The sequence below is a fragment of the Macaca fascicularis genome, chromosome 20 (genome assembly GCF_037993035.2).
Source record: "Macaca fascicularis isolate 582-1 chromosome 20, T2T-MFA8v1.1".
NCBI lineage: Eukaryota > Metazoa > Chordata > Mammalia > Primates > Cercopithecidae > Macaca > Macaca fascicularis.
The window spans coordinates 73,108,389-73,133,953 of NC_088394.1; the positions used below are offsets into that span (position 1 = coordinate 73,108,389).

Genomic DNA, 25,565 nt, shown 5'->3' on the forward strand with positions numbered 1-25,565 from the left:
GCTGGATCAGGATGGTCCTTGTGGGAGATGGTTGCAAGGGTGGCAAGAAGATACATCAGCTCTCAGCTCTCCTAGGGCTGTACTACACCTTCTGTGTGGCTTTCCCCTTATATGAAGTTGCAATGGGGATGGCGATGGGGTGCCTGGAGGCTGAAAGTGTCATTGTGTTTTCCAGTGAATGGAGAGAAAGTGCACCTAGAGGAGGTCTTGAGCAAAAAGCAAGGTATTTACCAGTTGCTGTGTCTTCCTTATTCTACTCTTCCATCCCACAAAAGTCCATACTCCTCAGAACAGCCAGAGGAATCCCACTGAAACCTAAGTCAGGGTGCTTCCCTATCTGCACAGATCTCTCCCTGGATCGCTACCTTACTTGGAGTAAACACCCAAGTCCTCACGGTGCCCTCCAATGCCTGACATGATGTGGGGCCCATTACCTCTGGCCAACCCTGACTCCCCAAGAGCTCCCAAAGGGTCCCCTTGGTTCCTTCCCCACAGAGGCACTCAGGATCCTCCAGATGCACTGCCAAGAGAAGGAAAGTGAGCCTCGGAGGTAAGTGGCCCTGCCTCAGCTCTTCCCCACCTCATTCCCCAGCTGAAAAAGGAGGGAGCAAGAGCTATGGAAATCAGTCTTGGACATGGAAGCCTCATTTTACCTTTCTATAAATAGAACAGTCAGACAAAAGACTTCCTTGGTTGTCTCTGATATTAAATGGTCATGTTAAGATCAATTTACTCATTTAATTATTCATGACTAATTTCTTTATCAAATATATTCCATCCATTGGTGTTAGCCTCAGTCTTTTGCTATCGGCTATCCAGGTCCTTTGATATCCATTCACTTGCTTATTTGTCTGCTTATTCTAAGCCCCAGCCATCCATTTGCCCACCCATTCATCTACTTACCTATCTAGCCATTCATCTACTCACTCATTCATCCATCTATCCAACTATCCAACCATGTCATCCAGCCAGATGGCTATTTTATCTACAACCTTCCACCTAACAATCTTCCATCCATCCAATCATGCATTCATCCTCTCTCTATCCTTCCCGTCATATATTCACTTAGCCAACCATCCATCCAGACATCTATCCTTTCTTCTGGCAATCCTTTCTTTCTCTATCCAGCCGCTATTCCTCTACTCATCATTTCTCTAATCAGCTATCGTTTCTCCAGCCAGCAACTCACACATCCAATCAATTGTCTCTCCAACCGTGTATCCATCCATCTCTTCATCCTCCCAAGTAGCTGGAATTATAGGCATGTGCTACCACGTCTGGCTAATTTTGTATTTTTAGTAGAGATGGGGTTTCTCCACATTGGTCAGGCTGGTCTCGAACTCTTGACCTCAGGTGATCCTGCCCGCCTCAGCCTCCCAAAGTGCTAGGATTTCAGGCGTCAGCTACCACGCCCAGCATCCTCTGAACCTTTACTTAGCACATTCATGTTACCAGAGGTCTCACATCCTGGTGCACCGTGATTTTAATTGCATGGGGAAACCTGATGTTAGCTAATGTGTGTATACTTAACCACACTACTCACACTGTCTGATGAGCATTTATGCCCATTTATGTACCTAATCCTCATAATGACAATTATAGGAGTTAAAGGCTAATGTCACCCTCCACACCACCATTTTACATATGAGGAAACTGAGACCCAGAGAGGTTAAGTAACTTGCCCAGGGTCACAGTGAAGTAACAGATCAGGCTTCGAGCCAGGGTGTTACAGAATCTATGGTGCCAGATTACCACACGCCTCACAAAGCTTTCTTGGGGAGGCAGAGTTCATTCCATGGGGGACAGGATGGACAGGGTGACGTTCTCAACAGAGGCCCATGAAGGTTCTCGTTCAACAGGGGAAATGAGAAAGGTGAATGCCGTGAACAGACATCCCAACTCCCACTCCTGCTGGAGTGAATGGTGGGTCATTCAGAGAACACCACTCAGGGTTGTCTTTCCCTTCCCAGGAAGCACACGTTGCAACAGTACATGGAACACATTTTTGTCCATAACTCTCAGGTTTCAGAGTCCCAAACAGAGGAATCTGGGGTAACTCCCAAGCCTGGGGCCTGGCAGACCACAGTGTAGAAAGTGGGAGCAGGGCTTGCCTCAGGGAGAGTTTGTTGGAAGAGGTGCTGCAGGAACCAAAGGTTAGAGGATAAAACCCATGAAGTGGCTCCCAGCAGAGGGAGCATGGGCAGGATCTGAAGGCTCGCACATGAGGAGCCCCCATCAGGGGTCAGGCCTAGCATGTGTTCTCTCATTCCTGGGTGTCGGCCTCCAGGTTGGATGTCAAAGGACAGCTGGAGGATCTGACGGGCCAGCACAAGGACCTCTGGGAATTCCACGTGAGCCATTATCATTGCCTGCAACCAAAGCCACTCCTCCCTTGGCTTTAGTGTCCCACTGACTGGCCCAGAGTCCACCCCTGCCCAGGCCCAATGCCGGGGGATAATCCTTGATTCTTTGCTTCCTCTTGTCCACCTATTCAGTCCCTCAGCTTTTATCTAAAATGAACTTAAGTCTCACCATGCCTTACTGCCACACCCAGCATCACCTGCCCAGACGGGTGCGTACCATTGTGATCTGCTTTCCCCCTGCTCACCCAGAGTATGTTTATCTTGCAGTGGCAAATGGCAGCCCAGAGAAAGCCATGGTCAGGTCGTTCCTTCATTCAGCTAATGTCAATGGCTGCACTGGGCTGCATTTGAAGCAGTGAGAGAGGGTAGCAGATCAAAGAGGCCAAGTCTTTAGCAGATCAAAGAGGCTGTCTCAAGCTGGTTGGGGACAGTGGAGGCACCAAGAAAGTTAGTGGCTAGATCGTGGAACGTCAGTGGGAAGGCCTCTAAGCAAGTGACATCTCAACACAGAGGTTAAGGAAATGAGGGAAGAAGCGGAGCAGGTATCTGGGTACAGAAGGAAGGCCCTGGGACTGGACGGTGCCTGAAACCTTTCAGGAGCCGCAGACTGGGGAGTGGAGGATGAGGAGAGTGGGAAGAGTTCAAGTTTGAGAGGTGCCTGGAGACATGCAGAGCGTTTGGGGGGAGGTGGGTGGGTCTCCAGCCACAGCAGAAACTGCACATTGAGTTAATAAATAGTTGAATGAATGAATGACCTAATGTAGGTGAAGACTTCCCGAGAAGCACAAAAGGGGAGGGGCGGGCCGTGTAGCCAAGAGGACATCCAGACGGGCAGCCCTCCTCTTTGTCCTGGCAGATGCTGGAGCAGCGACTGGCCCGGGAGATCCGTGCCCTGGAGAGGAGCAAGGAGCAGCTGCTCTCGGAGAGTGAGCCTCCCGCGCCAGGTGGGCCGGGGGAGGGGCATGTGGCCGGGCCTCGGCCCTGCCCCTGACGCCCGCCCACCCGCAGGGAGGCTGGTGCGCGCCAAGCTGCGGGACGTGGAGCGGCGGCTGAGCTCGCCGCCTGAGGTCGAGGGCGCCAGGGCGGTGAATGACGGGTGAGAGGGGAAGGGAGGTGTGGGCGAGGAGGGCAGGGACACGGCGGAGGGGAACCAGCCCAGGTCCCCCGCTCCGCCCCCCACTGCCCCTTCCCCCGCCTGTGCCTCCCTCGGCGTCGTCGGGTCTCCGCGTCTCCGTGGCTTCCTCCTTGTTCCCTAGACTCTCCCTCTCTTCCTCCTCTCTCCTCGGCCCCTTCTCCGCAGGCTGAAGGCGGAGCTAGAGATATTCGGGGAGCAGGTCCAGAGCGCCCCCGAGGTCGGGGCCGGCGAGGGAGAGGTAGGGAGCCCGGGGAAGGGAGGCGGGGCGGGCAGGGGTCCTGGGAGTGGCCCCTGAGAGCGGGGTCTGTGCGGAGCAGGGCGGCCCCGGAGGTAGAGGAAGCCTGGGTGGAGGCCTAGGGCAGACGCGGGCGGATGCGAGGAGCGCGGGAACCTGGTCTGCAGCCTCACCCCGCCCCCGGCAGGCCGGACCTGAGCTCCCCCGCCCCCGCGACGAGGCGGATCCGGAGCCGCCGGTGGCTGCCCCTGACGCCCCCTAGGCCAGCAGGACCCGCCCGGTCCCCGCCCTCCCTCGAGACCGGCCAAGAAATAAAGGCGATAATTTCCGACCGTGCCTGCGTTCTCCCCGGAGTCTGTGCTTCACGGTGGAGAGGGGAGGGGCGTCCTGGGGTCTCGAGGCGGGGCCTCTGCCTGACCCCGCCCTCCAGTCAAGCCCCAGGCGCCAGAGGCTCGGTAAATGCTCCTGAGCTCAGAGAGAGTAAAGTGGGTGTCAGGACCCCCCGCCCCACAGCCTCATCTCGAGTTCCCAAATCTGTGTTGTCAACAGGGGCTAGAGGGCACGTGTTAACCCATTCTGGTCCTCAGGGTCTGTGTGTCTCCGGTGGTCTCAGGAAACCCAGAGTCTCTGCAAGACCCGCAGACTCGCGCTAGCTCTGGGACGTGTCCGCCCATCTGAGCTCCTCTCACACATTGGATTCTAGCCAAGGCTGCCTCTCCACCCTTCTCAAACACTCCAAACACGTGTCCCTTCCGGGCCTTTGCCCTGCTGGTCCTCGTCTGGGGTCACATCCCCTAGGCCACCTCAGATCTGTTAAATGTGTCCGCCACTCCGGAGGCCAGCCTTGGGAACTCAACTCCAAAGGCACCCGGCACCAGGCTGCTGCCATTGACCGAGCATGTAGTGACTAAGCAGGCATTTGCCGATTGCCTGCTGGGTACCAGGCACTGTTGTAAGCCCTGGATTTTAAACAGCGCGGTTAGCGAAGCCTCACCTAGAAAGTGGTATCTGAGCGGAGAAGTGAGGTAGCAAAGGAGGGAGTGAGCCCTGTGGGTGTTTGGGGAAAGGTGCGCCTGGCAGAAGACATACCTCATGCCAAGGCCTGGAGGTGAGGCTGCACTTCGCTGTGTTTGAGGAGCCGTCTGGAGGAGGCCTGCGTGGTGGAGTGGAATGAGGTAGAGTGGGGTGGGAGACGACACTGGAGAGTTGCCAGGGACCAGTCAAGTTGGGCATTATCTAATGTGTGTAGAAGAGGACCTGGTACACAGTATTCAGTGAATGTCAACTCTCACATACTGTTGTGATGATTCACTATTCCCAGTCCCTAGAGAATGGGAACTGAGACGTGTGACTCACTTAAATCAGGGCTTCTGTCCATTAAGTGATCAGTAAGTGGTTCATATGATTTATTATTATTATTATTCTCAGGCTACAGATGAGGAACACCAAGGTGTGTATATCTCTCAGAACAGAGATTTTTATACAGTAAATGCTCAATAAATGGTATCTATCATTAATTTTTCTCACTACTATTCTTGTTGTTATTCCCAATTTAGTGATGAGGAAAATTGAGATAGTGAATCTGTACAGTAAGCCCTCAATAAACGTTGGGTATCGCAGTTGTTGCCATTATTATCCCAAGTCCACAGATGAGGCCCAGGGAGCTTTAGTCCCCGAGTCATCACTCGCATCCGGGCACAACTGACTCCAGGCCTAGGTTGTGATCCCCTGCCCCACTGACCCCACCTGCTTGCTAAGGCCAGTCTGCAGGAATCTCTAAGGAACCTCAGTATCCTCTTCGTCATCCTCTCTGTGTCACACAAATGGGGTCAGCCTGGATATTCTGCCGACTTACCACTGGGTACCTAGGATTCGAGTCCTGGTTTCCCTGTTCACGGGCTGGATGACTTCAGGCAAATTGCTTAATGTCTCTAAAACTCAATGACCAGCTGGGGGCGGTGGCTCAGGCCTGTAATCCCAGAACTTTGGGAGGCTGAGGCGGGTGGATCACGAGGTCAGGAGTTCAAGACTAGCCTGGCCAAGATGGTGAAACCCCTTGGTTTGGTGGTGGCGAGTGTCTGGAATCCCAGCTACTCAGGAGGCTGTGGCAGAGAATTGCTTGAACCCGGAAGGTGGAGGTTGCAGTGAGCCAAGATGGTGCCACTGCGCTCCAGCCTAGGCGACAGAGCAAGACTCTGGCTTTTAATTTGCCCTGTGTTCTCCTGACTCAACTGAACTTCCTGGCAGGGCTACTTCTCCTTTCATTGAAATGATTGACAGCTGCCTGGGATGTCTTCACTTACTTCCTGTAACAGCGTTTCTCTCCCCACCCACGTCCTCTCTCCATAGGACTTGCATTCATCCCATAATTCTCAAGCTTCTTAGCTTGTAGTCTCAGGTTCAAATGTGAATGAGCCAGGGGGAGCTCAGTGTTGTCAAAAGGCTGAAGGACATTCTTTTTTTTTTTTTTTTTTTTGAGACGGAGTCTTTCTTTGTTGCCCAGGCTGGAGTGCAGTGGAGCGATCTCGGTTCACTGCAAGCTCCGCCTTCCCGGGTTCACACCATTCTCCTCCCTTAGCTTCCCGAGTACCTGCGACTACAGGCGCCCGCCACCATGCCTGGCTAATTTTTTTTTTTTTTTTTTTTTGAGACGGAGTCTCGCTCTGCCGCCCAGGCTGGAGTGCAGTGGCCGGATCTCAGCTCACTGCAAGCTCCGCCTCCTGGGTTCCCGCCATTCTCCTGCCTCAGCCTCCCGAGTAGCTGGGATTACAGGCGCCCGCCACCTCGCCCGGCTAGTTTTTTGTATTTTTTAGTAGAGACGGGGTTTCACCGTGTCAGCCAGGATGGTCTCGATCTCCTGACCTTGTGATCCGCCCGTCTCGGCCTCCCAAAGTGCTGGGATTACAGGCTTGAGCCACCGCGCCCGGCCTTAAATTTTTAGTAGAGACGGGGTTTTACCGTGTTAGCCAGGATGGTCTTAATCTCCTGACCTCGTGATCCCCCCGCCTCGGCCTCCCAAAGTGCTGGGATTACAGGCGTGAGTCACTGCGCCCGGCCAGGACGTTCTTGAAAAAAGTAAGCCAGAAAGAAACCCACTGAAAAACAGGAGAGGAGTCAGAGGAGGGGCCCGAGGAGAGGCAAACATAGCACAGCCTGAGTAGCAAGCTAGACAAGGCATGAAAGAGACAGTGGCTAAAGTGACTGCAGTGGAATCTCCCAGAGGATAATAATATTACTGCCTAATAGAGCACACGAGTTAGCAGAACAGAACCCAGGGCCAGACTGTCTTTGTAAGAATCCCAGCTCTGCTGCATACTAGCTGTGTAACTTCAGGTTATACAGTTAAGTTACTTAAATTCCCCCCGTTTTTTTTTTTTTTTTTTTTTTTTTTTTTGAGATGGAGTTTTATTCTTGTCACCCAGGCTGGAGTGCAATGGCGGGATCACTGCTCCCTGGAACCTCCGCCTCCCAAGTTCAAATGATTCTCCTGCCTCAGTCTCCCGAGTAGCTGGGATTACAGGCGCCCACCGCCACGCCCAGCTAATTTTTGTATTTTTAGTAGTGACGGGGTTTCACCATGTTAGCCAGGCTGGTCTCAAACTCCTGACCTCAAGTGATCCACCCTCCTTGGCCTCCCAAAGTGCTGGGATTACAGGCGTGAAACACTGCGCCCGGCGGAAGTTACTTAAATTCTGTATGGCTAGTTTCCTTATCTGTAAAGTAGAAAGTTATTGTGAGGGTTAAATAAATAGATAATATATGGAAAGTGCTTGGCCGACAGAGCGAGACTCCGTCTCAGAAAAAAAAAAAAAAAAAAACCATACTTGGTACATCATAAGTACTGCGTTGGTGGTAGCTGTCATTATTACAAAGAATTTTCACATCCTCATTTGGTCATGATCGTAGGGATCTTACATAATAAACATTATATATTTTTTGTTACTTTACAGTTAAGGAAACTGATGATGACTTCACTGAAACCAGGGAACAACTAGTATTCAAGGACAGATCTTCTTACCCCGCATCCGGAATTCTTCCTCTTCTCCATACCACACCACACTGCACTCTTTTCCATTTCATCGAAGTTCTTTTTCTTTTTTTTAATTTTTTTTTAAATTTTTTGGTTCATTTCTGTCAGAGAGTTAAGATCACAATTGACTTGCCTTAATTCTTCCAAGTTCAGTGGAAGAACTGGCATTTATTGAATATCTGCCATATCCCTGGCACTTTGTTAGCTACTGAGAAAGCAGAAAATGTATCAGTCATAGGTTCTGTCTTCAAGGAGCTTAAAAACTCACTGGAGGGAGAAAAGTACACAGTAAACGATTGCAGACCTAAAATCGTGTGCTCCTGAAAGGCAGTGAGCCAATGGAAAGAATACCACGCCAGGAGTCAGACAGTTCCTTTTGTGACTCAGCTCTGGTTCACTGTGTGACCTTATTGGGGACATATAACTAAAACAAAATCTGCCAACCCAGAAAACTCCATAAAAAGTAGAAGAGAAAGAAGACAGTTCCATTACTGCATAAGCATTAAACCAGAAGGTGATGTCACAGGCAATCACAAAAGAGATTGCAAAGGCGGAGAAATAAATCTCACCCTTTAATATAGCCAGATACAACTCATTCAGTGATGAACAATAACTAGTTCTCAAATAAAGACTTAATAGCACGATTTGTCACTCATAGTTCATCCTAAATTGGGGTTACTCTCTGTGTTAGTTAATTGGCTTTCTCCAAAGGAAAATTCAATGACGGGACACAGTTCTGGAGCAAGGCACCTGCATGCTGCAGCTGGACCTTTACTCTCTCACAGAAACTATGAGACAGGGATGCTACCTTCCTTGATTCAATTTCAAAGAGATGGTTCTCAGGTCCTTTAGAAAGACAATCATAGGTCATAAAGGTAGTAGGAGGTTTATTAGCTTTTTAAAAAGATTTATATGCATTTCAAAGAGAAATAACAAGGTTTTTAAAGTAGATGCTCTCAGAAAAGGCAAAGGGGAAAGGGTTGGGGAAAACTGGGAAGGGGTAGGGTAGGAGTATCTTCCCTTATATTCAATAGGGAGAATGAAGCCTCTTATTTTTCTCTTTTTTAAAATTTTAAATTTTTATGGGTACCTTGTTAGTATATATAGTTATGGGGTACATGATATATTTTGATAGAGGCATACACTGTGTAATAATCACAAAAGGGGTAAATGAGCTATCCATCACCTCAAGCAAGCCTCCTATTATTATTATTTTTTTTATTATTTTGAGATGGAGTTTCGCACTTGTTGCCCAGGCTAGAATGCAATAACGTGATCTCGGCTCACCGCAGCCTCCACCTCCCGGGTTCAAGCGATTCTCCTGCCTCAGCCTCCTGAGTAATTGGGATTACAGGCATGCGCCACGACGCCCGGCTAATTTTGTATTTTTAGTAGAGACGAGGTTTCTCTATGTTGGTCAGGTAGGCTGGTCTCGAACTCCTACCTCAGGTGATCCTCCCGTCTCGGCCTCCCAAAGTGCTGGGATTGCAGGCGTGAGCCACCGCGCCCAGCCATCTCATTTTTAACTCGTGTTTGCCTTTACATCTGTGGGTAAATCACTTCATCTTCCTGGGCTTCTTTTTCCTCCTTGTAGAAAGAGGCGGAAGTTTTTTGTTAGTGTTCATAAACTACTGTTCTAGGAAGAAAAAAAAAAAAGCACTAAATGTGGCCTTCAATTTTAATTTAATTTAATTTTGTTATTTATTTATTTATTTTGAGACAGGGTCTCGCTCTGTCACACAGGCTGGAGTGCAGTGGCCTGACCTCCGCTCACCGCCATCTCCCCCTCCCGGGTTCAACCGATTCGCCTGCCTTAGCCTCCCGAGTAGCTGGGACTACAGGTATGTGCCATGACGCCCTACTAATTTTTTGTATTTTTAGTGAAGAGGAGGTCTCGCCATGTTGCTTAGGCTGGACTTGAACTGAGTTCAAGGAATCAGCCTGCCTTGGCCACCCAAAGTGCTGGGATTACAGGGATAAGCCAATGCGCCTGGCTATAGTGGCTTTTCAAAACACTTTAAAAATAATCTAAATGATGTCTTTGGAGAGGGGCATCCATACTTAGATTCCCATAATCCATCCTCATTCTGCTCTTTTTGTCTTGTAGCTCACCTGCCTAGCCCTTCCAGCTTCTATTGTGTAGGATTCTATAAGGTGCCCAGATGTATTAAACATGGGTTAATAAGAAAAGAGAAAGAGCAGTATTAGTCATATTTTCTGGGAAGATTTATGGGGTCATAGAACTTTTTGTGATCCTTGGTGAGTAGGGAGGATTTTAATTATAAAACAATAGTATTTTTGTTCCAGTTCTTATATTTCCTTCCTTATAGTCTCACACCGCATTACCACCCATAAAACAGTGTTAAATAATGGTGTTGATTTTAAAAATCCGTGTTTCTTCTGATTTTAAAGGAAATGCATATTGTCTTTTGAATGTGTGTATATTTTGTTTATGAAGAGATTATACCCATCCAACTGAATTTCATTGAGATTTTAAAAATTAAGAATGAATGTTAAATTTTATAAAATACTTTTGAACATCTGTTGAGGTGATTTTTCTATTTGAAATATGTATATGGTAAATTTGATTAATAGATTTCTTCTTACCGAGCTATCTTAGCCATGGTTGAATCAATGTCTAGATTCAGTGTGTGAATCTACACAAAAGTAACTGTGCCTTCACACAAAAGTAACTGTGCTCCCCTTCTTTTCACTTCTGAGACTACTTTTATAATATTATTTTATAATTTATTTTATGTTTTATAATATTATTTTAAATATTAAAATATTTAATCTTTTAATATTTTTAAAAATTATTAAAATACTATTTCTGATGCAATTATTTGTACTCATTTCCTGTTTTAGTTTGCTAGGTCTGCTGTAATAAAGGGCCATAGACTGAGTAGCAGTTCTAGATGCAGGAAGTCCAAGATCAGGGTGTCCTCAGGGCTGGTTCTTCCAGGGACTGTGAGGGAGGATCTGTTTCCTGCCTGTCTCCTAGCTTCTGGTGGTTTGCTGGCAGTGTTTGGCTTGTAGCTGCATTATTCACTCTATGCCTTAATTTTCACATGTTGTTCTCCCTGTGTACATGTCTGTCTTTGTATCCAAATATCCCCTTTTAATAAGGACACTAATATTGAATCATGGTCCACTGGATTGACCTCATTTAAATTTTATTATCTCTGTAAAGACCATGATATGGTTTGGCCTTATGTCCCCCAACAAAGCTCATGTTGAATTGTAATCCGCAGTATTGGAGGAGGGAGCTGGTGGGAGGTGATTGGATCATGGGGGTGGACTTCCCCCTTGCTTTCTCATGATAGTGAATTCTCAAAAGATCTGGCTGATCAAAAGTGTGTAGGACCTCCCCTCTCACTCTGTCTTCCTGCTGCTCCCACCATGTAAGACGTGCCTGCTTCCCCTTTGCCTTCTGCCATGATTTTCAGTTTCCTGAGGCCTCCCAAGGCATGCTTCCTGTACAACCTGTAGAACCATGAGCCATTTAAAGCTTTTTTCTTTATAAATTACCTAGTCTCAGGTAGTTCTTTATAGCAATGTGAGAATGGACTAACACAGACTATATCTTCAAATAAAATAATATTCAAAAGTACTTGGGGTTAGGACTTTAATGGATGAATTGGGGTGGGGGGGTTGTGTGTGACAAAATTCAACCCATAACACCGCCTAATAGAGAAAAAATCATTTAATCAAGTGGATGACTTGAATATTGGGATATTTTATATGACAGTATAGGCCGGAACTTTTAATCAATTAGTAAATAGATTTAACCTAATTTGTTGAATAGTCAGACAACTTTGAATATGCCTATTTCTCATGGGGTTAGAAAAGTTGTCATTTTGACCACATTCCACACTTAATTTAATTACAGATTTCAGTTGCCAGACCTTTCATGCCTTGTAGACACAGCATGCGTTATCCTTTAGGTCATTTGCCTTTGATTCACATACCCACTTTTGGTTAGTTTGGTTGCCTCAAAAATATAAATATGTGGGTTTTTTTGTTTGTGTTTTGTTTTGTTTTGTTTCGACACGGAGTCTTGCTCAGTCAACCAGGCTGGAGTGCAGTGGCGCAATCTCTGCCTCCCAGGTTCACGCCATTCTCCTGCCTCAGCCTCCCGAGTAGCTGGGACTACAGGTGCCCGCCACCATGCCTGGCTAATTTTTTTTGTATTTTTAGTAGAGACGGGTTTCACCATGTTAGCCAGGATGGTCTCGATCTCCTGACCTCGTGACCTACCCGCCTCGGCCTCCCAAAGTGCTGGGATTACAGACATGAGCCACCGCGCCTGGCCAAAAATATAAATATATGTATTAGGAAAACATACCTAGATTATCCACATAATTATATTCTTTGTTCACCTAAATACAAAACCAACCTTTGTTCTGACCTCTGGCTACCTCGCCTATTGCTCTTAATGCGTATATTTATTAGTAATACATTTCCATAGACTCCCAGCTCTGTGTGTAGCTCAAGCTGTGGTCCCGGATTCAGAAAAACCCCTCTGGAAGGGGAGGCTCCGTGCTGCTTTGATGTGAACTTTTCTCAGACAGGTGTTACAAAGAATTACATTCAACTGTTTCTCACTCTTTTATATTCATCCAGTTAATTATTCATGATAACACTATTTAGTTATAAATAGCACATCTCAACTAGTCTCATGGGCATCTACTCCTGAAGGAAGCAAACACTGGGGAAAAATATTTAATACTTGCAAACTGAAGATAGTAGTTTTTCCAGGTTTAAAGCAACTCATTTGAGGAAAATATGCCACTTAATTAGCTTCCCTATAAGAGATATTTTGTTCTCTAAATGTGTTTCCCTACCCTTTTTAAATTTTTCCTATCAGATGGTCTCTGAATACAGGAAAGCTGTGGAAACTTCAAGGGGGGTGCTTGGTGTACTCTTTGCTAACTTGATAGGCAAAATGGTTACTTGGTTGGCTTAATTTAAATTATCTAGTAATGAGAAAAATTGAACATATTTTCATATTTTTAAGAACAATTCTCATATCTATTGTGAATTATCTATTTACCTCCATTTACCTTTTCCACTCGGTTGTCTTTTTCTTGTTGATTTAAAAGAAGATATGTATGCACACTATATATATTTTTTATATTTATGTGTGTGTGTATATATATATAAAGAGATCAAGTTTTTTGCATGCTATTTAAGCGAAAAACATTTTTCCACTTGATCTTTTGACTTTGCTCATAGGTTTTTGTTTGTTTGTTTGTTTGTTTTAAACAGGGTCTCACTCTATCACTGAGGCTGGAGTGCAGTGGCACTATCTCGGCTCACTGCAACCTCTACCTCCCCGGTTCAAGTGATTCTCCTACCTCAGCCTCCCAAGTAGCTGGGATTACAGGCACCCGTCACCACGCCCAGCTAATAATTTTGTTTGTTTGTTTTCTGAGACGGAGTCTCGCTCTGTCGCCCAGGCTGGAGTGCTGTGGCATGACCTCGGCTCACGGCAACCTCCGCCTCCCAGGTTCAAGCGATTTTCCTACCTCAGCCTCCCAAGTAGCTGGGATTATAGGCACGTGCCACTACGCCCGACTAATTTTTGTAATTTTAGTAGTGACAGGGTTTCACCATGTTGGCCAGGCTGTCTCAAATGCCTGACCTCAAGTGATCCACCCGCCTTGATCTCCCAAAGTGCTGGGATTACAGGCGTGAGCCACCATGCCGGGCCGTTCATAAGGTTTTGAGGACATGTAGCATGTTATGTTTCAGAGAATCAGAAGTATCCACCATTTCTTTTTAGATCTCTCAATTTTATGTTCTATTTAGATTGCAGACAGCAATTGAAACATCGAGTATAGCTGAATACAATCACAGGCCACCTTTTCCTGGGAACCTGGATATTGAGCTCTTACTTTTCTCCATTCCAGGGTCTTGTTAAGCAGTGATGCTAACCAGTGAGTAGAATAGTGAGAGGTCTATGCATATTCTATTTGCTGATCTACCAGCTGTTTTAAGGGACTGGTCAGTGGCAGAATTAACATATTTGCAATATCTACAAAATTCACAAGTACATAGACTTCATTTTCCATTTTTCTACAAAACTGAAACTCTGTTTTTGTGACTTATTACTCACCGTAATCCTACTCAGCATCTTTCTCATTGGGATCTTGAGTAACATTTACCCAGAGATTACAGTAGTTCCATTCTTCTTCTTCCTTTCCTTATCAAGTCATTATTAGATGCAGACAATTTGATTAGCCTAGGTGCCTGTTTTTTGTCTTGCAGTCCTTCCTTGGTGTTAACTCTAAAATTAATTGATTTATTTTTTATTTTTATTTTTATTTATTTATTGTTTGAGACAGACTCTCACTCTATCACCCAGGCTAGAGTGCAGTGATGCAATCTCGGCTCACTGCAACCTCCACCTCCCGGGTTCAAGCAATTCTCCTGTCTCAGTCTCCCAAGTAGCTGGGACTATAGGTGCCCGCCACCATGCCTGGCTAATTTTTGTAGTTTTAGTAGAGACAGGATTTCACCATATTGGCCAGGCTGGTCTCAAACTCCTGAATTCAAATGATCCACCTGCCTCAGCCTCCCAAAAAACTAAGATTACAGGCGTGAGTCACCGCACCCTGCTAAAATTACTTCATTTCTTCCAAGAGTGTGCAGTCATGTTTTACTTCTGTGATCAAACCTATTTAAGAGTCATAAAGATTTCTTCCAACTGTATCTTATGAAAGCCATTAGGAATTTAACAACCTTCTTTTCTAGAGTCATTGTCTTTATATTTTGTGCCTGATTTTTGGAAAGCCTGTTTTACTTTCTATGTGTCTTCTTATTTCTAAAGTCTTATTAAACCTGCATTATCTAAAATGCCCATTACCTATAAATTTCTCTGCCACTATGAGATTGAATATCTTTCTCAGTGGTTACCTTTTTTTTTTTTTTTTAAAGAACGTTTTACTGTTTAAAAATCACAGTCAAAGCTTCAAAAAACATACAACCCCAAGTGTCCCAATTCCAGTCTCCTACTACCCAGAGGACAGCACAGGGCTGTTCTTCCCCTTGTGGTGCCCACAGCACTAGCCAGGACCCTGCCCGGAGGAGACCACTTGCCCACCCTCCTGCCCACTGTGTGTTAAGTCACCATTCCTAATACATTTATTTATTTATTTATTTTGTAAGGTGGAGTCTCGCTCTGTTGCCCAGGCTGGAGTACAGTGGTGCAATCTCGGCTCACTGCAACCCCTGCCTCCCAGGTTCAAGCAATTCTGCATCAGCCTCTTGAGGAGCTAGGATTACAGGCACCCACCATCACATCCAGCTAATTTTTGTATTTTTAGTAGAGACGGGTTTTCACCATGTTGGCCAGGCTGGTCTGAAACTCCTGACCTCAGGTGATCCACCCACCTCAACCTCCAAAAGTGCTGGGATTACAGGTGTGAGCCACTGCTCCAGGCCCCTAATACTTTTACAATTTAGTTTATATTTGAACTATTTGGAATTTATTTTGTGTCTGTATATAATCTGGAGAGAATTTACTGAATAGCCCATGTATCCCCCCCCAAATGCAGTGCCATCATTGCCATATACCAAATAATCGTATCTATTTTGGTCAATTTCTGAACCGTTTATTCCATTCCTTTATCTAGTTACCTATTTATACACAAATACCAAACCTTTTATTATTATACCCTTAAAGAATGTTATGAAACTCAGTCGGTGTTACCTCCTCCATATTTTTCTACTGTTTCAGAATTTTTCCAGGATAGTTTCTTTCCTATGCACACTCCAGAATCATATTGTCTATTTCCAAAAAAAAAAAAGAAAGAAAAAAAAAACCCAGCTAGGCAGGGTGGTTCACGCCTATAATTCCAGCACTTTGGGAGGCCAAGGCAGGCGGATCACGAGGTCAGGAAATCAGCCAGGAAATCCTGGCTAACATGGTGAAATCCCATCTCTACTAAAAATACAAAAAAAATCGCTAGGCGTGATGGCATGAGCCTGTAGTACCAGCAACTCGGGAGGCTGAGGCAGGAGAATCACTTGAACCTGGGAGGCAGAGGTTGCAGTGAGCCGAGATGGAGCCACTGCACTCCAGCCTGGGTGACAGAGCGAGACTCTGTTTTGAAAACAACAACAATAACAACAACAACAACAACAAAAACCCTATTATTATTATTATTATTTGATATTTGTATTGAATGAAATTTATACATTAACATGCAGGAAATTAATATCATTATATCGAGTCTTCTAAAGGAGAAAATGGTGTTTTATCTATTTAATTTTTTTTTTCCAGACAGAGTTTCACTCTTGTTGCCCAGGCTGTAGTGCAATGGTGTGATCTCGGTTCACTGCAACCTCCACCTCCCGGGTTCAAGCAGTTCTCCTGCCTCAGCCTCCCGGGTAGCTGGGATTACAGGCATGTGCCACCACACCGAGCTAATTTTGTATTTTTAGTAGAGATGGGGTTTCTCCATGTTGGTCAGGCTGGTCTCGAACTGCCAACCTCAGGTGATCCACCTGCCTCAGCCTCCCAGCGTGCTAGGATTACAGGCGTGAGTCACCAAGCCTGGTGTAATTTTTATTTTATGTGTTTTTCTCCTCTGTATATCTCTTTGAATTCTGTTTTACCTGATAATAATATTGCTACAATAAATTATTATTTTTTTTTTTTGAGATGGAGTCTCGCTCTGTTGCCCAGGTTGGAGTGCAGTGGCATGATCTCAGCTCACTGCAACCTCTGCCTCCCAGGTTCAAATGATTCTCCTGCCTCAGCCTCCCCAGTAGCTGGAATTACAGGCACCTGCCATCTCACCCAGCTAATTTTTTGCGTTTTTAGTAGAGATGGGTTTTCACCATTTTGGCCAAGCTGGTCTCGAACTACTGACCTCAGGTGATCCGCCCACCTCGGACTCCCAAAGTACTGGAATTGACAGGTGTGAGTCACCACGCCTGGACAATAAATGTATTTTTATGAATATTTTTCTCCATATGTTTCTTGACTGTCTATGTAGGTACCAATTTTTCAGTGTTTGTTTAATAAAACTACACTGTCATTGATAATTCATAGCCTAATGAGAAAGGCAACCCAGGACAAAGGGTTCAAAGACACAGGTACTTACCAGAGTCTGGGGAGGCATGCAGGCACATCCTAATGCAGGTAATGCTGACTACATTATTAAAGGCAAGTAGGAATTAGTCAAGCAAAGAAGAGAGCAAAGGAAACGCCCTGCAGAAGGTCATGGCGAAGAGAGAAGGCATGAGCGCTGTGAGTATGATACATCAATTTCTACATCAGAATCTTTGGATACAGTGTTTGGTTTATGACAAAAGATAAGGTCAGAAACCTATGTATAAACAAGATGATTAAGACCTTTCCTGCCACATCAAGCTGATTGAATTCTACCTCGAAATGCGGAAGGGATACACTAAGAAATATTTAACTATTAAAACCTGAGGGGCTCTTTGATACCTGTTAAAAGTTGAACAGGTCCCCATTCTTAATAAGGCATGAGGTTCAGTGTAAATTCTCAGAAAATAATTGCCATTTGTGTAAATAATCCAGGATAAGGCAGAGTTCAGCAAATGTTTTTCTTAGAGGGCCAGATAGTAAATATTTTAGATTTTGCAAGCAAACAGGTGAAACTGAAAATATGTAAATGCTTGTATAACCATTTAAAATGCAACCATCTAAAAGTATTAAAACATTCATAGATTATAAGCCCTATAAAATTAGTAATGCCTAGATTTGACCTGTAGGCTAGTTTGTGGAGTCTTGGCCTAGAGAATGGATATTTAAATGTTTAAGGGAGTATAATGCTTTCATTATGAAAGAAAATGGAAAATAATTTACTGGCATATGGAAAAATGAACAATGAGAGAAAATGATATTTTGGGAAATAAAACCAAGGAGAGAATGGGCATGTTAGTCTGAAATTATTGCTTCTGTAACATGCTTTTAGCATGACATTTGAGTATAGCACTGAGTGGACAAGGTGCCCTACAATGCCAAAAATGACTTTTTGTTTCTGGGAATCAGTAAGAATTTATGAACCTTAAACAAAAAACCATTGCTTTTTCAGATACTATTCAGTATAAGAAGTGTCCAGATGATCAATATCAGAATACTCAGAGAATTTACTGTCTTCCAAAGGATGTGAACTTCTTAACTTTTGAAGACCCTTTGGGGATGGCTCTGGCCTGCACAGCTCTGCTTCTCTGTCCTTACTACAATGGTCCTTGGGGTATTTGTGAAGCATCAGGAAATCCCCTCAGTCAAAGCCAGTACATGGACTTTCAGATACATTCTGCTGAAAGTCCGACCTCCCTCACACTGTTCTTCCTCTGCTCCGCCCTCTTCATTGGCCACCCCCCCACACAGTTACCTGGTGACTCCAACAAATAATATTTAGAGTTGGGTTTCTATCATTCTGACCAAAACCATCACTGTAGTTCTGGCTCTGAAGGCCAGAATGCCAGGGAGAATAAGATGGTGATTGGTATCAGGATCTCCTAATTTTGTCCTTTTCATGTTCTCCCTGATCCAAGTGGAATCTACCTCCTGATCTGTCGACTCGGGCTGAGAAACTTTGCTCCCTTCATTGACACAGACACACTCTAAGCTTGGATCTGTAGTTCTCACACGCAATGAGGGTTTCAGCACTGCCTTCTACCATGTCCTAGGATACCTGGGCTCCTTGACCCTGGGGAGCTTTACCTTGGCTTTCCTGGCCATGGGTTTGCCTGACGCCTTCAATAAATCCAAGTTCTTGATGTTCAGCATGCTGGTGTTCTGCAGTGCCTGGGTCACCTCCCTCCCTGTCGCCCATAGCACCAAGAGGAAAGTCCTGGAATCCATGGAGGTCTTCTTCATCTTAGCTTCCAGTGCTGAGGTACTTGGCTGCATCTTTGCCCCCAAGTGTTACATTATTCTTATAAGATCAGATATGCATACCCTCCAAGGTCTGAAGATTAGAATAGCTTCTGGAAGCAGTAAGAATTCCAGAGGTTTATTTCAAAAAAGGGGGAAAAAAGAGGCGACACCCTGAATTTAAAAATTCACTATTATTACAGAGGCAAGTTAATACTTGAATCAAACTCACTGCCTCCGAAGATAAAGTCAGTCTCATAGCTTTAAAGAAATTAAGAGCAATTCACCCTCAGTTATCCTGTTTCATAGTGTGAAAGTTATGGATGTTTTCCATCCATGCCTTTTTCTTCGATGTATCCAATCTTTCGTGCAGCATTTTTCTTCCTTTTTATGGAATAACAACCTATATAACTCAGTGTCTTCAGCCAACAATCTTGCCTAATTTTCCAGTTTGGAGATTGTTTGCCTTCACAGACATTCCTTTCCTTTGCCCTGTCAGCTGTATTGCCTAAGATTCCAGCCCTCTGGGTTCTGAGTGGGGTCCTCCAGAAGAAAGCAGTGTTAGAATAATGATGGCTTTTTCTCAGTGATTCTACCTCCTCCTAGACAAATCTATTCTGCTTTTCTGCTTGCAGCCTCCATCGAGTGATCCCAGACCATGGGCACCGGTAACTCTGCCTCCCTGATAATTTCTCTCTCTCTCTCTCTGTCTTTCTTTTTTTTTTTTTTTTTTTTTTTTTTTTTTTGAGATGGAGTCTCCCAGTCGCTCAGGCTAGATTGTAGTGGCATGATCTTGGCTCACTGCATCTGTGCCTCCCAGGTTCAAGTGATTCTCCTGCCTCAGCCTCCCGAGGAGCTAGGATTACAGATGCCTGCCGCCACGCCCAGCTAATTTTTGTATTTTCTTTTTTAGTAGAGACAGGGTTTCACCATGTTCTCCAGGCTGGTCTCAAACTCCTGACCTCAAGTGATCTGCCCACCTTGGCCTCCCAGTGATAATCTGTTTTTAACTGCTAGTCCTATGTTTGGTTCTCAGATCCTCCAGCACCTGCAATTCCTTGCTGTATTAGTCCAGGTTATCCAGAGGAAAAGAACCAAAAAGATACACACACACACACACACACACACACACACACACACACACACAAACACACATCTTGGAGAATTATTATGGGAATTAGTTCACGTGACTATGGTGGCTGAGAGGTCCCACAATATACCATCTGCAAGCTGGAGAACCAGGAAGGTCGGAGTGTAATTCAGTCCAGTTGGAAGAGCTGAGAAAGAGAGGAGCCAGTGGTATAACTCCCACTCTGAGACTGAGGCACTGGCTTAAGTCCCTGGAGTCTGAAGGCCTGAGAATCAGGAGGTCTGATGTCTGAGGGCAAGAAAAGATGGATGTCCCAGCTCAAAAAGACAGTCAATTTATCTTTCTTCTGCCTTTTTGTCTTATTCAGATGGGCTCTCAATAGATGAGATGATGCTCCCCAACACTGGTGTGGGCGAGTCTTCTTCCCTTAGTGGACTGATTCAAATGCTACTCTCTTCCAGAAACAGCCTCAAGGATACAACCAGAAGTAATATTTTTCTATCTCTCTGGCTGTCTCCTATCCCAGTCAAGGTGACATATTAAAATTAACCATCACACCTGCAATTATATTCCCTCTGCTGTAAATAAATTCTTTCTTTTTATCTGATTAGACCCTGACTGACAATCTTGCAACCGGGAGAAGAGCCAGGAAACACATCCTCCTGTGGGATTCTGGATGGGGTTGGCCTCCTTGTGCATGAACACAATCATGATCTTATTACAGGTGGAAAATGGAATACTGGTTCTAGCAGATAGGGTCAGTGTCTACCCATACTCACTTCTCTTATACCTCAGTGCACGCCAGGCCGGCTTCCATCTGCCAGGACATAAATTCCTTTACAAGACATTTTTCCCTGGATGCTGAAGCATGCCTGGCCTATATGTGTGGTGGGCTAGAAGTGTTGCAGAAAGAATTTCTGCCTCCCTAAGACTCAGAACAGTCTTCATCTATTGACCGATAGCATTGGGTGTATATGCCAGTTAACAATATATTGCCTCTCAGCTCCAAATTCACCTTTACCACATGCTTTGTGAAAATGGATCAGGCCTTTGAAACAGTTTCCTTTGCAGCTGATGCGATGTTAAGCTTTGCTCAGTAGAGGGTGCTGGGGAGACGTTTCCGCTTTGGTTCTGGTGTTCCAGCTAGGTAGGTTCCTGCAGGGTGGACGACTTCTCCAGCGCAGGCTCATGCAGTGCATGGCAGCCAGCAGCGTCCCAAGACACCACCTTTGGTAGTTTTGTGGCAGTGACTGTGACGGCAGCCAGCAGCATCCCAAGATACCACCTTCAGTAGGTTTGTAGCAGTGACTCTAGAGAGATACCGCTCCATGAACAACGTTCCCCAACACTTTAGAAGATGGATTTATGGTAAGGTTTAGAGGGCAAATTTCCAGAAAGTTCTACAAAGGCAGCACTACAGCAACTTATTTGCCCTTCAGTGAGTCACAGCCATGACCTGTCCAACTAGGACCTGACCTCACCCTGTGGGTAGAGGGTCTCCCTTGGACACTTCAGCTCAGCTTTGCAGGCAGTGGCTGCTCCGTAGGTCGGCTATTTCTATATTCTTTAGAGTTCTCTTTGCTTTTTACTAGTCAACCCCTCACTGCTCCAATATCCCATTTTAGTTAATAATGATGTATTTTAAACTTTGTTCCAATTATTGCATAGTTTTTCTCCTTTGATTGGACTGTTACTGTGCTTAAATTCTCCAGCTCCTTTGGCTGGAGTAAGTTTGAGGCATGCTTTTATTTATTTATTGAGGTGGAGTCTCGCTCTGTCACCCAGGCCAGGGTGCACTGATGTGATCTCAGCTTACTGCAAACTCCGCCTTCCGAGTTCAAGTGATTCTCCTGCCTCAGCCTCCTGAGTAGCTGGGATTACAGGCACGTGCCACCATGCCCGGCTAATTTTTGTATTTTTAATAGGGACATGGGGGAAGTCTCACCATGTTGGCCAGGCTGGTCTCGAACTCCTGACCTCAAGTGATCTGCCTGCCTTGGCCTCCCAAAGTGCTGGGATTACAAGCGTGAGCCACCACGCCCAGCCAGGCATGCTTTTTTTTTATACTGGCTCCAGTGTGTCCCCAGTGGCTTGGTAACAAAATACATCATTGGCTGCTTTTCCTTTCTTGCTGTGGGAACGTAAAAGGAACTGATGAGGATGAAAGATACCACTTGTTGACAGCCCTGGGAGTCTAGAAGGAGGTGGAAGTCAGAAATGTTGCAGTTGTTCAGAACAAATTCCTAGTACTGTAACTAGGCCAGTGCTGGCATCGAAATACAGATTACCTACACACCCCAAAGGGGGCTTAGGTCAGAATGCACCTGGTGATTGAATGAGATCGAGAGGGCTTTCCAACAATAGAAACATACACTTTCCTATTGCTCCAAGATGCCAAGCAGAAAGTCAACATACATCTGTATAGGTTCTATCAAAAGAACAGTGTCTTCTCTGATGTGGGTCATGAAGTAGCAATTATTCTATCTCTATTCCCATGCAAGCTAAGAGTACACAAACAGATGACCCTTTCTGGGTTATCTCTATGTCATAAATTTGTTTAATACAGTTGCTGCCTTGGCATCCATTGTTAGGCCGGACATAAGTTGTTTGAAGTCCAGTTGTACCCTGTCACCTTTGGCCTAGTTAAAACTTCCTCTCCCCATGTGGCTGTTTGCAATATAGCCCACTTGTTCCTCATCCTAGTGAATCCAAACCCAATATATCCCACAGCTGTTGACCGTGATAAAACCCAATGGCCAACAGCAGAGTCGTGTAGGTACATTCCCCCTTCTCACACGTGTTTTCCTTAAACTAGCAAATTCACAACCCCCTGTGGAAAGCCTAAGTGAGAACACTCCTGGAGCCCCTAGACCTTGATAAAGGTGTGCTCCTGCTGGTCATCTCTCTCACGTCATGCATTTCAGTTTCCCATTTTCCTTCTGTCTCTCCTGATTGGCACACCTAAACCTTACTAGGTAAGACATAAGGAGAATAGGAAACCAAAATGCAAGGTCCGGGGGCTCCAGGAGTGTTATCACTTACAACACGCTCTCCTAGAGAGTAGCTATCTTGGCAGAAATAAACTGGACACAGATCAGACAAGATCCACAAAGCGTGTCTGCCAGATTTCCTTTGAGAGAGACAGCTGGCTATGGATCAGACTCAGGCATTAGGCTGTCAATCAGGATAAAGAAGCATCATGTGAAAGACACACTGCAAACACCTGTGAATACCTCCCCTGGAGCCCTAGGACAGCCAAGCTTTATCGCCGCTCTCCAGAGAGGCCTGGAGACCAAATTAGAGGAAAATCTCAGCAGTTAAGTTATTCATCTGAAGAAAGCCTAGAGAACAAAGGTAATAACCACCAGAAACACACTTGCTGGTATGGTTTGGCTTTGGTGTCCCCACCCAAATCTCATCTCGAATTGTAGTCCCCATGTGTCAGGACAGGAACCTGGTTGTGAGAGGTGGTTGGATCATGGGGGCGGTTTCCCCCGTGCTGTTCATGTGACAGTGAGGGAGTTCTCACGAGATCTGATAGTTTACAAGGGGCAGTTTCTCTTTCTCTCTTTCTCCTGCTGCTGCCATATAAGAAGTGCCTTGCTTCCCCCTTCACCTCCCACCATGATTTTAAGTTTCCTGAGGCCTTCCCAGCCATGCAGAATGGTGAGTTAATTAAACCTCTTTTCATTATAGATTATTCAGTCTCAGGTATTTATAGCAGTGTGAAAATGGACTAATATACTTGTGTTAGTAACTGTAAGCTTTGGAACCCCTATTTGCTGTGGCCCACTGATTCTCAAACCGCGCTACATGCTGCAATCAATAGCAGTGCTCTGAAGTGCCCAGAATCCCCTTCAGAAGGTATAATTCACTCAGTTTGGGATAACACCAGAGTATATTTATTTTAAAATTTTTCAGTTGGTTATGTGCAGTTGGAGTTGCAAACCATTTATTCAGACATAAAAGGAAACCTATTGACTGATAGTGCTTCTGGAAATGTGATCCCTGGAGTAACAGCATCAGCATCACCTGGAAACTTATTAGAAATGCAAATTATTGGGTCTCACCTCAGATCTATTGAATTAGAAACTGGGGCAGAGCCCAGCAATTTGGATTTAACAAGCCTGCCAGGTGATTCTAATGCCCAGGTTTGAGAATTCTTGAACTATCACAGGGAAGAGTTCTTGAATTCTTCCACTTTTTGTGTTGGAATAAAAATAAAAATACCCTTTGGAGTCAGGAATTTTGGGTTCAAACCTGGAATCTTCCTCACAATTAAAAATGTGACCCAGGACAAATTATTTTGCTCTCTAATCTTCAATTACATCACTTGTAAATTAGAAAGTCAGATAATCCCAGTTTTAATAAAGTTGTTGAAAGATAAAATAAGATGTCCGTTTCTCTCCCTTCCTCATTAAGGGGATTATGAAGTCTGTGCTGCGACGGGAATGATAAGCATATCTATGTGTTCGCCCTGGATCCCAGCTAAGAATACTAAATAATCCATCAATGTAATATTTTTTATCAGTGGCTTAGATGTTTCCCCAAAGTGTGGGACAACTCTCACTTGTGATCTGTTTGGCACTGGTGCTCAATAGCATTGAATCACATGGTAGAATGTTATTCTCCTTTCAAAAATTTCCAAAAATTGTTTAAATACATTTAAAAAAAACCATTTTATTTTGGTTTAAAATGCCGGAAACACATCTCTAAACTTCTAATGTCCCCTTTAAAATAAAGCCTTTGACAAGCAAATATATTTTTCTAGACCTTAATACATTTGTTTACCTTCTTTTGAGGACAAGTCGTGCTAGGTTTTTATATATGATAATAAAAATGTTTTAAAAATAACTTTAAGTTTAAAAAAGAGTTTACTGAAATAAACACTGAAAACACACGACAAAGTTGTGACCAATGAAGGCATGCATCAGTGTCGCTATTTTCCATACTTCAAGGTGTGCAGCAGAAATCCCAGTCTTAGATAGTTCATAGGGAGAGAGGAGGACTGGTATATGGAAACTCTGAAAACAGAGGTCAGAGTCAACATTCTCATGGGATATGTGTGAATAATTTATATGATGCTGAACTACCAGGGTTAGGGTATAAACAATTTAGCAGAGGTTCCTGTGAAACAGATCTTGAGGGTTTAGATTACATTGTGGAAGAATGTTTAATAACTCTTAAAAACCAGTTTTTGCACCTTAAACACATTAATAGAACTCTAGTATGCAGAACAAGGATGGTTGTGCCAACTTGTCCCTGCTCAGGGCATTTTATAAAGCTGTAATAAACTCAGTTTGAGTTGAATATTAACAAAACAAAGCCCATTTAGATGGAGGAAGGGGCTAGTATGATAGAGGTTTTGAAGTGTAGATTACGAGAGCTAAGTCTGAAAGATTTAAGAATATTTACTATGAAAAAGAGATACCTGGGTACTAAATATCATCTTTGTATATTTGAGCATATATCATTGGGTAAAGGAACCAGAGAGGCAAATGAGGACTTGCTAAGAGATACTGCTGTCCAGCAGTAGCATCAGCAGCCACATTGGATAGGGCAAGCTCCATAACCAGAGGTAATCCACCAAGGAAAGCAGCAGGTGTCTAGCATGCCAGAGCCATTGTGGAGGATGGTTGGGATGTTAAGGTAAAGGCCGGATTGAAGTGCATTTGTGTGTTGGGGTGGGGGGAGTGTAGAAAGGGAATTCATATATGGAAAGTACCTGCTGTGTTACAGACTCTTACTAGCACTTTGAGTGATCCTCTTACCCATGACGGGGTTGAGGCTCTGGGAAGTTTGCAGCCTTCTGTAGTTCTCATAGCTAATACTCCATTTAAACTCAAGTCTA

At 44.8% G+C, this 25,565-nt stretch overlaps 1 protein-coding gene across 2 annotated transcripts in view; it reads left to right on the plus strand.

Moving 5' to 3' along the window:
• SYCE1L (synaptonemal complex central element protein 1 like) overlaps positions 1–25,565 on the plus strand; it is a 105,698-nt gene that overhangs the window by 9,666 nt on the left and 70,467 nt on the right. Inside the window, exons 5-11 of one of the 2 annotated variants that reach the window (XM_005592602.5) lie at positions 176–223; positions 496–550; positions 2,288–2,351; positions 3,220–3,289; positions 3,372–3,459; positions 3,664–3,736; positions 3,921–4,066. In XM_005592602.5, the coding sequence (XP_005592659.3) occupies positions 176–223; positions 496–550; positions 2,288–2,351; positions 3,220–3,289; positions 3,372–3,459; positions 3,664–3,736; positions 3,921–3,995 (473 nt within the window). In that variant the 3' untranslated portion in view covers positions 3,996–4,066. Of the gene's footprint in view, positions 1–175; positions 224–495; positions 551–2,287; positions 2,352–2,788; positions 2,906–3,219; positions 3,290–3,371; positions 3,460–3,663; positions 3,737–3,920; positions 4,067–9,486; positions 9,605–25,565 lie in introns of those variants that run through there. The other variant, XR_012428705.1, reaches the window with a different exon arrangement.